The following is a 12,728-nucleotide window of genomic DNA, read 5'->3' on the forward strand; positions in this document are numbered from 1 at the left end:
GAGAACAAAGAGAAGAGAAGGGCTGTGTGCAGGGGTGTGTGTGCGTGGGGGGGTGTTCTGTGCTCAGGACCAGAGTGCTCAGTACTCTGGGAGTGGCGCAAACTCAGATGGAGAAAGGAAACTCCCAATGGTTTGAGGAGGTAGGATGCTTAAGCCTTCTCTCGACTCCCTTTAACCACCCATCTTCTTCCCAAAGCTTCCCTTACCAGTTAAGAAGACCCTAGCCTTCTTGATTGTTGTTACTTTATGTGTGGAGCGTTTGCCTGCATGTACGTCACGCATGTGTGATGCCCGACAAGGCCTGAGGAAGGCATTGGATCCCCTAGAACTGGAGTGACAGATGGTTGTGAGCCGCCACGTGGGTGCTGGGAACCAAACCCAGGTCCTCTGCAAGAGCAACAAATGCTCTTAACCACTGAGCCACCTCTCCAGACCCAAGACTCCTTACCTCTTTAACAGGGGTAGCTTTCGACAGATGAAAACAAAATCATTCCTTTAAGTCTGTCTTTAAAAATAAAGACCTAATTTGTATAAAACATTGAAGGAACAGCCATTTCAGCTTCCTTTTTAGATGATGTGCGGAATCAAATGCACGAGCTCCCACATCGTCTCATGGTCAGAATTATCTCATCCACACCTTGACAAGGGCAGAGGCACTGTAGACAAGGGACCAACTCTCACGAACGATATAGCAAGCATGAAAAAAAATAAGCCTCTCTCCATGTACCTGAACAGCAACACACTACCCTTTCCTGAACTGTGTTCGGCTAGAGAGGGTGTTGTGATCCGTCATGCCCAAAGGAGTCACCTGTCATCCTTCTAATTATACATCCTCCTGCTGTTTCCTTTTTTAGGAGAACTGTGTAATTTGATTAAAAACAAACAAAAAGCTCACACAGATGGTAGAAAAATATAATACTATTGATAAGATTAGTCATCTTGTTAGATGGCTCACTTCTGTCCATGCTTTTTAGTGATTCATCATGATTCCATGAGGCCAGGACCACCGTAGCCTAAGCATCCTTAACACTAGTGGGCATATAATTAGAGTATATTAAAATACTTATAGAACAGGTGGTTCGAACTCATTCTAACCTCCTTTTACATCTCCAAACCTTCCCTGTCACACTACTGGTATATCCTTTAAAACAAACAGAAAAGCTCACTTTAAATAATCAAGTATTCCATATATTCAAGTGAATATGTTTTATTAAATGCATACTAATATCTTTCTCTAGTATGTGAGTATACATAATAAATTAAAATGCATATTTATTAAATATAAGTCGATATAATACCAGAACATGATTATTCCAGATGAGAAATCAAAATAAACCCACTTTTAAAGTATCTTTTGGTCACTCCAAATGGATACTGTTCATAAAAAAATACACCAGTTTTCCCTGGGGAAAAAAATTAATTCCATAGCAATGAAGTTAAGGGACATGTTTTATTTCATAGCTTTCTTTCTTTCTTTTTTTTTTTGCAAGCGAAATTGCTGTTACAAAATGAGTTCAATGATACAGGGCTGCTGTCCACCCAAGCAAAGCAAACCTCACGTTTATACGAATGCACTTGGCATCACATTCTTACAGTGTAGACGGCTGATACCCAGGGCACGTCTGGCTGCGTTTGAAGCAACGGATCAAGGATGCTGAGAGGTGCTCGCACACCCTGGTTACCCGCGGCTGCTTGGAGCAAACTCCTGTGAGTCTCTGTTGGTTACTGCTTGAAGAACTGGGTGTTGATGTGTTTTTCCTTTGACTTTCCTTCTGATTTACAGTTAAAGCATCTCAAAAAAAAAAAAAAAAAATTTCCCTGCTAAGTCTGTCAGATGCTCGGAATTTTCACAGAGACGAGTGTCATGAGGTATCCCTGAATGCAGCTGTGTAGTGCTGTGGCTGTCGTCGAGGATGCAGACTTACCTGTAGGACAGTAACCGACTTTAGTGTGTGGTCTACACGTGACAGTGCAGGAACACCAGTTCATGTTAAACCCTTTCTTCCTTATCACATATGATGTGACTTTTACCCCCAGAAAATCTGACCAAAAAGTGATACAGATCAAATAAAAAGACAAATACACAAATAAGGCCATCTGTAGAATTTAAAACTCGCCTCCTGCAATATTTCACAGTAATCTCTACATCGCATTTTACATCATTCACTTAAATAATAAATGCTCAGGGAAGGGCTTGCTGGAGCCAATTGCACTATCTCTTTGAAGACTTGTCTAGTTTGCTGGCAGGTGACTTCCTCTGGGGCGTGGGGATTTTTGAAGGCTTGGCTGTGGATGGCCGAGAACCTGCTCGGGGCACAGGTCTGTGCGGCTGTGGGACAGTCTCCACGTCTGAGCACACAGACTGGATTTCGGAAATGTCAAAGTCTGACGCGTCACTGCCTCGGCGGCTGCTGGCCCTACTGCCAGCTTTGCTTCCGGCTCTGCTTCCGGGGCGGCTGGGAGTCTTCCTGGATTCTGAGGAGAGAAGAGAGAGAGAGGAGTCACCTGTGTTACCTGAGTCACCTCCACACGAGTCTAGAAAACTGAACCGTCACGGCTGATCTCAACGTGCTTCTCTTGCACTCGGTAGTCACATAAGAATACTCTGGTCTTGCGGCTTTTCATGATCACACAAGGGTTGGCAGCCTCATCCTAAGTAGACATTAAATATCAACACCGAGATAGACATTCCAAAGGTAAGTCTGGACTTACTCCATTTAAAACTTAAGACACTTCCATTACAGACAGACACAAAGAACACCCCGGCTGCTGGAGGTGATGCTCTCCAAGCGTTACAGGGACCCACAGACTCTCAGGTATAAGTCTTGCCTGAGGGGAAGTGTCTTAAATAATGTGAGAAGTGTCACTAAATTCATGATTCTTTGAAGGAATACTTATGGAAGGCCCAGTAACTGGAACAGTTTCCCCAGTTGCCCAGAACAGCTCCACGTGCGCTCCCTGAGTGACAAAGGAGGTTCCCAGAGTGAAGGTCACCATGCTGGTCTGTTTATGCTTCAACCTTCTCTGGTACTTTCCAAAAGAGATAGTTTAGTCACTTGTTCCTAGGATTCACTTATCTCCTGTCTTTGTTGGAGGATTAGGGCTTCGATTCATTTCAAAAGAATACAGCCTTGTCAAAACATTTCTTTTCAAATCAGGAAGAGAGGGAACTTTAGTCCTGAGGTCACTGTTAAAGAAAGAAATGGCCCGCACTCACCAGCGAGCTGCGTTCGGACTCGGGCAGCTACGGCTGTGATCAAGGCTCTGTCCTCCCCGGAGTGGAAGCCTTTCCCTGACAGATACCCCGGAAGTCGTAGCTTGCTCCCCTGGATTGGAGTTCCCTGTGTGTGACCAGTGCAGAGAACACGTAAGACTTTGCCTGTGTTTCGTGATATTCCACACTGACATACTTTACTCATGGCCGGACATCTAGACACGTCCTCTGGAGGAGGTAGACACGCCTCAGCTAAAGCAGGGCGTGTGGCTCTCTCGTGCTTTCCCCCTCCGGTCTGTTATTATTACTCACATAAAGGAAACTTCTAAAGAAAATGGCTCCACGATGAAAGAGAAAACACAGAACCCGAAGTCCCCCACAGAACACCAAAGCCATGGGCAGGCAAACAAGACAGATTAGGCCGTGGGAGTGTTAGTGTCTCGGACTGTCAGTGTTACAGTGTTAGCTGTCCCCAGGCTGGTGAGTGTGCAGAGAGGGGAACAGAGCGCTGCAAACCCTGCGTGGACCAATGTCCCTCTGTTCTTAAGAAAAGGAGGCAGATGTAAACACAGAGATGGAATGGGGAGGTGAGAAAAAAAAAATACCTGACGATATGACAGCGTGGAAAAAGCTTAAAACTTTCCACAGCCTGTGTTCACTTCCCGGCCTATCCCTTTTCTTCCTTTCCGCTGTTTATTCTTTGTGGTCCTGGCTCAACCATACCAAATTTATAGGCAATACTTTTGGGATACTTGCTTAAAACAATCACTTAAGGAAAATGTACGGGGCAATTTTCCTGAAGTTAAAAAATAAAAAGTATGGGATTTCATATTTGTCAATGAGCACGTACCCAAGGAGCCATAGAGAAAACAAATCTATAAAAATGAGGACTATATATTTTTAAACAATCTTCCCATTAGAGTCTAAAATTCTTAGTAAAGCTATGCACAACTTCTGGTATTGATGTTATCACGTGACATTGCATTTATTGGTGTTAGTATTTGATTCCTAACCTTTATCTACCCATGTGTTCTATACTCATAGCTGGGTGCTGGTAATTTATTTCTGGTTTTAAATAGGCATGTAGCGCAGGTTATCTCAAACTCATTTCGTAGCTATGGCTGGTCTGTAACTCTGATTCTCCTTTTTGTCATACTCCGAGTGCTGGAATGACACCCTTTAAAAAAAGCTCCAGCATAGTCCCTTTTTGTTGTTGTTGTTTTGTTTTGTTTTGTTGATACAGGATTTGTCTGTGTAGCACTGGCTGTCCTGGAACTCGCTCTGTAGACCAGGCTGGTCTCTAACTCACAGAGATCCGCCTGCCTCTGCCTCCTGAGTGCTGGGATCATAAAGGCATGCGCCACCACTGCCTGGCTCCAGCATATCACTTATGCATGCTTTATATAAGTAAACACCTGCTTTTATATACATTAGCCACCGTTAAGCCCCTCCATCACCTCACCACTCAAGATCTGACAATGTGGATCTAGTGAAATTCCTCATTTAAGAAGAATCTCAACTGTCCACAGGGAGCAACCACTGATTGTGAGTGAAGCTATCACCCAGGGTTACAGAAGAGAGTCTTGTGAATGACAGGAGCACCTTCATTACACTCTGGCTGTCTGGACTTCAACACACACACACACTGCTCTACGGAGGCACACTGCTCTTTCCTTCCTTTTTTTTTTTTTTTTTTAAATTTTGTGAGGTTATCCCTTAAAATAAAGTAGACTATTGTGTCAATCCAACTGATGTACTTAAGACTTACATACGGGCGTGAGCATACACATGTGAGTCTGTGTGTGTGGAGGCCACAGGTAGACATTGGGTACCTTCCCCGATTGCCTTTCCCCCTTTTTTTTTTAGCGATTCCCTGGCTCGTTTCTGCCCCCCCCCCAACCCCAAGTACCATGCTTTTAGGTGGGTTCTGGGGATTTGAACTCAGGTCTCTTATTTGCACGGCAAGCATTTTAGCAGCTGAGTCCCTTCTTTCCCCAGCCCCTACTTTAATTGGGGCAGTTGCTACTTTTATAAAAATGTGAACACAGACACTTAGCCCCAAGTATTTAAAACAAAACACTGATCTGTCACTGGAGGTCCGTTCGGAGTTTCCCAGGTTTTACATAATAGATTCCGAACAACTAACAGACCTTTCTAGATGCACTCTATGATGCTAGTGTTTCCCACTTCGAGGGGACAAGTGGGACTCAGGAATGAGGAGGAAACAAGGACTGTTGAAAGGGAGCCTGGGTTTGTCTCACTTCTTCCACTTGGCTACTCAGGGACTGACCCTGAGGACAGAAGACAGGAACTTCCCTCTGCCCAGTAACAGAGTCAGGAAAACCATTAAGGGCTCTAGAAAGTACGGTGTTTCTTTCAGACAGGGGCTTGAAAGCCCTAAGCTGGCTTTCAAATCACTGAGCCAAGAATATCTTTTTATTTCCAAGAAAAGATGTTTAGGGACCCCTCCTCCATTGTTGTGTTTTTTTTTTTTTTTTTTTTGGTTTTTTCGAGACAGGGTTTCTTTGTGTAGCTTTGCGCCTTTCCTGGAACTCACTTGGTAGCCCAGGCTGGCCTCGAACTCACAGAGATCTGCCTGGCTCTGCCTCCCGAGTGCTGGGATTCATTGTTGTGGTTTTAATCAAGTATGTGAAATGGTGTCTTCATCGATCAATTCACACAAGTTTCTTTAACAAATAGATGGTTGACTTTTTAATTGAATGCGGACGATCTGAGATGTGAGTTAATCTTGGCAAATGTTGTCTTAACTATTCTAGATATCTTCTTCTTACACCAGGTCATTTTGAGAAGTACTAAAATGTAGTACAGATACCTTTTGAAAACGACAGCCAGCTTCCTACATTCCTACGCTCGTCCCGATGCCTGCACTGAGAACTGAGTCATGCCTGGCCAGCACGGACGAGCAGAAGTGAATGCCACAGGTGTCCAGAGGGACCGTCCACGGTGAACACTTACTAAAATCTTTAAGTAATTCTCCCGCTAATGCTGCAAAAGACACTGTTTCACAGTCTCATCTAAGGGAATGGGCTAAGCTTCTTGCTTGAATTAAATCTATCAGCAAAAGCATTCAAGTAAAACTTTCATAGGCCTGAATATACACTTTGTGTTTTATTCTTCTAAGAGACACACGTGGAATTAAGTATGAATGGGAACAAAAGCCACAGCTTTTGTTACACAGCCTGATGGTGTGAACGTGCCAAACTGCCGCTAACCCCTCACTCCCATGTCCCCTGAGGGTCTTTTCTGATAACCCCTGAATCCCATGTCCCCCGAGGACCGTTTTCTAGAAGGTGACCGGAAGATGGAATATTATCAAGAGTCAGCAGTGTTAGTAGGTGGCAGCATCAGTCAAGGGAGGCTGTTAAGACTGGAGTCTGGGGCCCGACGATACCTCTGCAGATGACACGGGACAGTCTGAGCACTCGGCTGCTTTACAAGGAGTTGACAGTTTGCTGTTTGTCAACCACGGTTTACCGTAATTGCGTGTTAAAGGGTGGAGAATCTGCGTGGAACAATGGCAAATCAAAGGTGAAGGACAGCAGGTAAAAAACAAACCCACGGGCAAGAGGGGTTCACAGCGGAGTCACGTTACACGGGCAATGAGAAAAAAAAAAAAAAACGGACAGAGCTGACGACAAGTCAGACACAGCAAATTAAAAAAGAGAGAGAGAGAGAGAATGAGGCTTTTAAACAGAAAATTCCATCTGAAAGATGACACGTGAGGCCCTAGACAGGCAACCCTGCAGTACAGACAACTGCTTCATGGGACACTGAGCAAAGCATAATAATAATAATAATAATAATAATAATAATAAAGCATGGTGAGAAGAGATAGAAATGGATGTGGCTGGTCCTACAGATTCCAGAGCGGTAAAGCACCCGACAGTATGCTGCAGTATGAGCGCCTTGGGAGCGGAGAGAGCCCGGCCGGCCCGGAGTCCTACCTTGGGTGTGCTGGCGGCAGCAGGCACCTGTGGGGAGGCTGCCTGGCCAGCATGGCTGGACATGGAAGTGGATCTGTTGGGTGAAGCCCCTCGGGATGAAGGTCGCGATCTGCGGCCTCGTGGCCGGAAGGCAGCCATGCCCTGGCTGGCACCCTCTGCTAGGATGAACTTTTCACGGAGCTCCATGTTGGTCCTTCCTTTAGCTGGATCACACACATGCAGCAAAATGCACATAAAAAAAAAAAAAAAAAAAGAGAGAAGAGAAAAAACACTCAGTCTTTGCAGGGGGGCCGGGGGTGGGGGTGGGGGGTGGGGGCACCTGACACCAGAGAGCACGCTGAGAATTTCGAGGACATCTTTTTGCCATGCCAACTCCAACTCAGCATAACAAGAAGTCAAATGCATTCCTTCACAATGCATTCCTCTCGGATACAAGGCAGCGTGGAGATGGGCAGGGATGTGCTTACTCTACCACTAGACACCAGCAAGAATAACCAGTGTGGAACAAGGTCGGCATGAAAATGGAAAGCTCATGCTCCTGTTAATCCACCAGCTACTGATGCCCACGCACTCGGTCACCCTTACACCACACCGAGTAGACAAGTCAGGGAGGCAGGGCCGTGTCTTTTGCATGTATTGCTGAGGTCCGGAGAATGCCAGTATGTAACACTGGGATTAAACAATTACACAAAATCGGAGATGGCTTGTTAGTCATGAAGATAACATAAAAAACTTCCAGAATTTTCATTGAAGTGAGGAGACTAGTAGTTTAATTTTAGGCCTTAAAAAACAAAACAAAAAACCCAAACTGTTTTACTGACATGCAGAACAAACACCAGACCCAGGAATCCACGAGGCAATCAGTGATGGAGCACTCATACAAACACATATGCACATGGAGAACGCTCCACGGGGACCCGATGGGCAACGTGTTAGCATGTGCTTGATCACTTGTATAAACACTTGCACTTGCGACATACTCGGAGTGTGTCGCATTTTCAGAATTTAAGACTAGAAGCCCCAGCTCGCTGGATGTAAGTTAAGCCATACACGTGAATGAAGCATATTATAGTAAAACAAATCATGGAAGCAAGAATGTAAAGGTAGGAAAGAGAAAAGTAAGAGGGGAGAGCCAAAGAGAGGGGTTGCCAACCTATAGTAGGCTGAGTAGTAGTAATTGAAGAGTTTGATTCCGAACGTAACATTTTACTCCCATGATGATGAACTAGAAAAGATGACACAGGATACCAATCACATTAAAGAATACTGTTAGCAGAGAAAACAAAGTACAGCAGTTGGATATGCAAAGGGTGCTCAGATCCAGCCTCTAGCACACATTTAGGACAGAAGTTGCATCAGGAGAAGAAGCCCTACAAGGTCCGACTCCACCAGGAGAAGGCAGCTGCAAAGCTTGGCCGGTCGTGCTAGCTTGTCCTCTGGGATCCCACAGAACGGTGTGCGTCTGCATCGTCGTTTCCTAGTTACGGCGGCATTTACCTTCGGCTGCATTCTTTTCAGAGTACAGCCGTGCACCGCAAACAGACATTTTGTTTAACAGCAGGCTTTAAGGGAGCTGAGAAATTCCTACCACCTGCCTCATGTTGTAGCCACCTCAAGGGCATGGTATTTGTGGCGATGCTGGTGTGAACAAGCCTACTGCAATACCAGTCAGAGAAAACCATGACACGGTTACAGATAGGACACAACGCTCCAATAGTGCTAACAGTGACTGTGACTCGTTTGCGTGTTTACCATATCATGTTTACTATTAGAGCACGTTTCTTCTACCCGTATGAAGGTTCGGGAGAACAGCACGCTGTGTCAGACCAGCGGCAGCCCGCCCTATGCATCTTATAATGGCTGCATTTCTTGGCTGCATAATTTTATCCTGTGCTCGATTTAGACTCACCTTGCTTTCTTCATCATGGCTTTTGGAGCAACAGGTAATATACCAAACACACACACACACACACACACACACACACACACACACACACACACACACCCCAGATACCCTTGGTGTGTAGGACATTACACCGGTTAGGTTTGTATTAAGTACACTTCATGTCTGTACCACAATGAAGATGCCTGACAACATGTTGCTCAGAACCTGTCCTCAGTGTTAAGCAAGCATAATTGATGGAACAGGAGAGCTTATGCCTGGCTGTACTCCTCTGTAAGCTGCATCTTTAGCTACCAAAGAGCAGGGCTGCTGTGTGGCCGCACAACAGTTCATGTTGGCCTTGTTGGACATGCCTGTTGACACTGATACATCTGTTTCCAGACGCCAGCATTGAAAGAAAGACTTCCTGCTTGGTCTTCCACTGGTAGCTTAACAGGCAAAACTGGAACAGATGTTTTTAGAGGACTATAATAAGCGCACAGATTAAGACAAATCATCAACCCTATTGTTTTCTTGTTTAAACCAGTAAATAACAAATGCTTACTGAGTAGATGGCACCTGATTAGAAACTGTAATCAAATATCCATATGATCAACTAGGAATCAAGTAACTGTAGGACATGAAAATAGGAATATTAGGGCTGGTGAGAGGGCTCAGTGGTTAAGAGCACTTACTGCTCTTGCCAAGGGCCTGGGTTTGGTTTCAGTAGCCATGGGTAGTTCACAACCACCTGTAACTCCAGCTCTGGAGGATCTGTGGACTCTGGCACATACATATACACTGCACACACACACACACACACACACATATAGTAAAAAATAATAGTGCAATCTTAAAAAGAGAAAATAGGAATATTAGAAGCTGAGTTAAAACTTCTGGGCTCGTAGAGGTGAAGAAAGCTACAATATAATATTTACATTTTCAACATTCTGTCGTTCAACTTCAAAGAGTGTTTGCTTTTGTTTTTACGCACCGCTTTTCCCTCCTCTCCCCTCATTTCATAAAAATCTGACTTTTAAACTTTTACTCTCTATTAGTTTCAGACTTTATCATGTGAATTTTCTTTCAACGACAGACAGAAGTCTGCCTTGGTGAGTGGAAATGTTCATTTTGAAAATTGTAGATAGGAGGGTCATACACAGAAATTCTAGACTATATTTCCTACCTACCTGTCTCAAATTCATTCCATCAGTGGAAAAAAAGAAGAAGAAGAAGAAGAAGAAAGAACGTGTTTTATAGCCCATGTAAAACATCAGCTGTGGGTTTCTAGTTGGGCCCAGCATGCCTTCAGTGCGGGTACACTCGGCACTACTGTGCGGTCACGGTGCCGACACCTTGACAAAAGCGTCTCCTTACCCCTGCATGGATCATTTTTCACTAAGAACTCATCCAGAGCCATCCATCCACCTCCAACACGAACCATCACCGTACTCCGCAGGATCCGGACCAGTCGCAGCTGCTGGGAGTCTCCAAACTAGGCAGTGAAGAGAGAGAGGAGCTCTGATTGTCAGGACCGACTCTGAGAGGGAGGGTGATGAGCAGCCTGCGGTGGCGTGAGCAACCAACCGAACTGTTTGCTTAGTTCACAGTGATTCATTAGTGAGCTCTCAAAAGGGGTGTGTAATGATCTACATTAGACTGCCGCATGCCGATTTAGCTCAAAGGAAGCAGTTGGAAAAAAAAAAAAAGATCACAAAGGTTAATCAAGTATAATGTTGAAGCTTTGTTCTAAAGTTACAAATTATTTTTCTTTCTTATAACAGGAAAAACACTCGCAAGGCAGGAACTGAGAAGATCCCTAGACATTAAGCGCAGCCACGAACATAAGCACAGGTCCACTTGCCCAGGACTTACACAAAATAAGGTGTAAGGACTTGACCAAACTGATTTGGAAAAACTACCTCTGAAGATAAAACGACTTTCCTGTGAGACCTGTGAGAAAACCTTAAGCTCCTTCGTTTTCCCTAGGACTTACAATTAATAAACGTTCCATACTAAACTTTCTGGATCCCTAATGGTCTGGTAAACCAATTGGCTAGAGGTTGGATTAACATGCCACTGTATGCATGACTGCAGCCTTAAGACAGGTACTGGAGAATTACTAAGACACAGCTCTCAAACCTACAAGGGCTTTCTTCAAAGCGGTTGGTACTGGCGGTGCTCCCTCAGTGACGCGCCCATCGTGGATGTGCGCGGAGTCTGCAAGTCTTGAACAAACACGAGGCCACAGGTAGTTCTGGTCATAGGCTTACTCGTTTTGAAACTAAGAAATAATTCTGTACCTGGAAATCATTTCTAAGAGGCTCACATCCACCTGTGAAAACCACCACACTGAATCCCGAGCTTAACAACTCAGTGAGCGACACAGAGAAGGAACTGGCAGTTCGTTAGATGCCAACAGATGCCTGGGACTGTTCCCTGCACCTATTACGGTACATAGAAACACCCTGCTACTTCTCTATGATCTTTAACACTGGATTTTAGGGTGAGAACCCTAACAAAGAGTCAGCCAGACTCCATTCAGAAACCGAAGCTCAGATGGGCACAGAAGCGCACCAGCAGGAACTCAGTGTTTCACAATCACATCTCTAGTCAGAGCTCTTGCTAAATTTGATTTTTAAACACTGAAACTTAAACATTCCTGTGGGTGAACTGCCTCTGAAATGTGAATTTAAACATTAAAACCTGCCTTTGTATCGTTAGAGACAAAAACTGAAGCTGCGATTGGTAAGCAAGGGAAAAGAGGGGGTGAAGGCAATTACTCTTAAGGAACCAGATAACGGGCTTGGGCGAACCTTGTTCAAGACCAGGTTCAAAATTAGACTCAAGGAAACAACTGAAAATGCTTCATCAAATGGTATTTTGGTTCTATTAAATATGGTGACTTTGGATGTTACTTTAACAAGGTATTCTCCAGCCAACTAACAGTGTCTCTAGATTCCTCTAGTTTTCTCAAGGCTAAACCATGAGGCAAGAAAAACAGACCCACATTGCTTTGTATTTTTCAGCACATAAAATTTTTGAAGGTAAGAATTTCTCTTATTTTCTCCAAAAATAAAAGATACTACCCTACTTGTTGACTCAGAAAATACCAAGCATGAAAAAGTAACAGTTTATCTGTTATAACAAATAGGTATGTTACTCTGACTTTATCCTTGCACTGTGCATATGTATTAAATTATCACACTGTACTCTCTCTATATATAAAAATATGCATATTACACATATATATTTAAAACTAGTATATAACAATTAAAGTATTTCTAGGGAAAAATCTATTCAAAGTAATGGTGTCATTTTACTCTACACTTTTTTTTTGGTTTTTCGAGACAGGGTTTCTCTGTGTAGTTTTGGTGCCCCTCCTGGATCTCGCTCTGCAGACCAGGCTGGCCTTGAACTCCGCCTGGCTCTGCCTCCTGAGTGCTGGGATTAAAGGTGTGCACCACCGCTGCCTGGCTTACTCTAAACTTTTGATTGAAATTTGCAACTTAAGATCTAGTGTGGGCAGAGAAGGAAGCAGTAAGCACAGGGCCAACCTGGGCCTTACCAGGTCCTCTGTGTATATACTGTAGCTTTCAGTTTAGTATTTTTATGGTGAGAGACAGAAAGGGAGTGGATCTGGAGGGGAGGTGGAGAGGAACTGGGA

General features: G+C 44.3%; 1 protein-coding gene across 21 annotated transcripts in view; it reads right to left on the minus strand.

Annotated features, from left to right (window-relative positions):
* Positions 1 to 1,191: 1,191 nt before the first annotated feature.
* Dst (dystonin) overlaps positions 1,192 to 12,728 on the minus strand; it is a 437,229-nt gene continuing 425,692 nt past the window's right edge. For 10 of the 21 annotated variants that reach the window (XM_052745195.1, XM_052745197.1, XM_052745200.1 and 7 more), the window contains 6 exons: positions 10,439 to 10,556; positions 8,333 to 8,404; positions 7,180 to 7,382; positions 6,627 to 6,737; positions 3,218 to 3,341; positions 1,192 to 2,475 (listed from right to left, as the gene is read on the minus strand). In XM_052745195.1, the coding sequence (XP_052601155.1) occupies positions 2,213 to 2,475; positions 3,218 to 3,341; positions 6,627 to 6,737; positions 7,180 to 7,382; positions 8,333 to 8,404; positions 10,439 to 10,556 (891 nt within the window). In that variant the 3' untranslated portion in view covers positions 1,192 to 2,212. The remainder of the gene's footprint in view (positions 2,476 to 3,217; positions 3,342 to 6,626; positions 6,738 to 7,179; positions 7,383 to 8,332; positions 8,405 to 10,438; positions 10,557 to 12,728) is intronic. The other 11 variants (XM_052745202.1, XM_052745198.1, XM_052745209.1 and 8 more) reach the window with 2 other exon arrangements.

The sequence above is a fragment of the Peromyscus californicus genome, unplaced genomic scaffold, assembly GCF_007827085.1.
Source record: "Peromyscus californicus insignis strain IS unplaced genomic scaffold, ASM782708v3 Scaffold_19__1_contigs__length_69161282, whole genome shotgun sequence".
Classification (NCBI taxonomy): domain Eukaryota; kingdom Metazoa; phylum Chordata; class Mammalia; order Rodentia; family Cricetidae; genus Peromyscus; species Peromyscus californicus.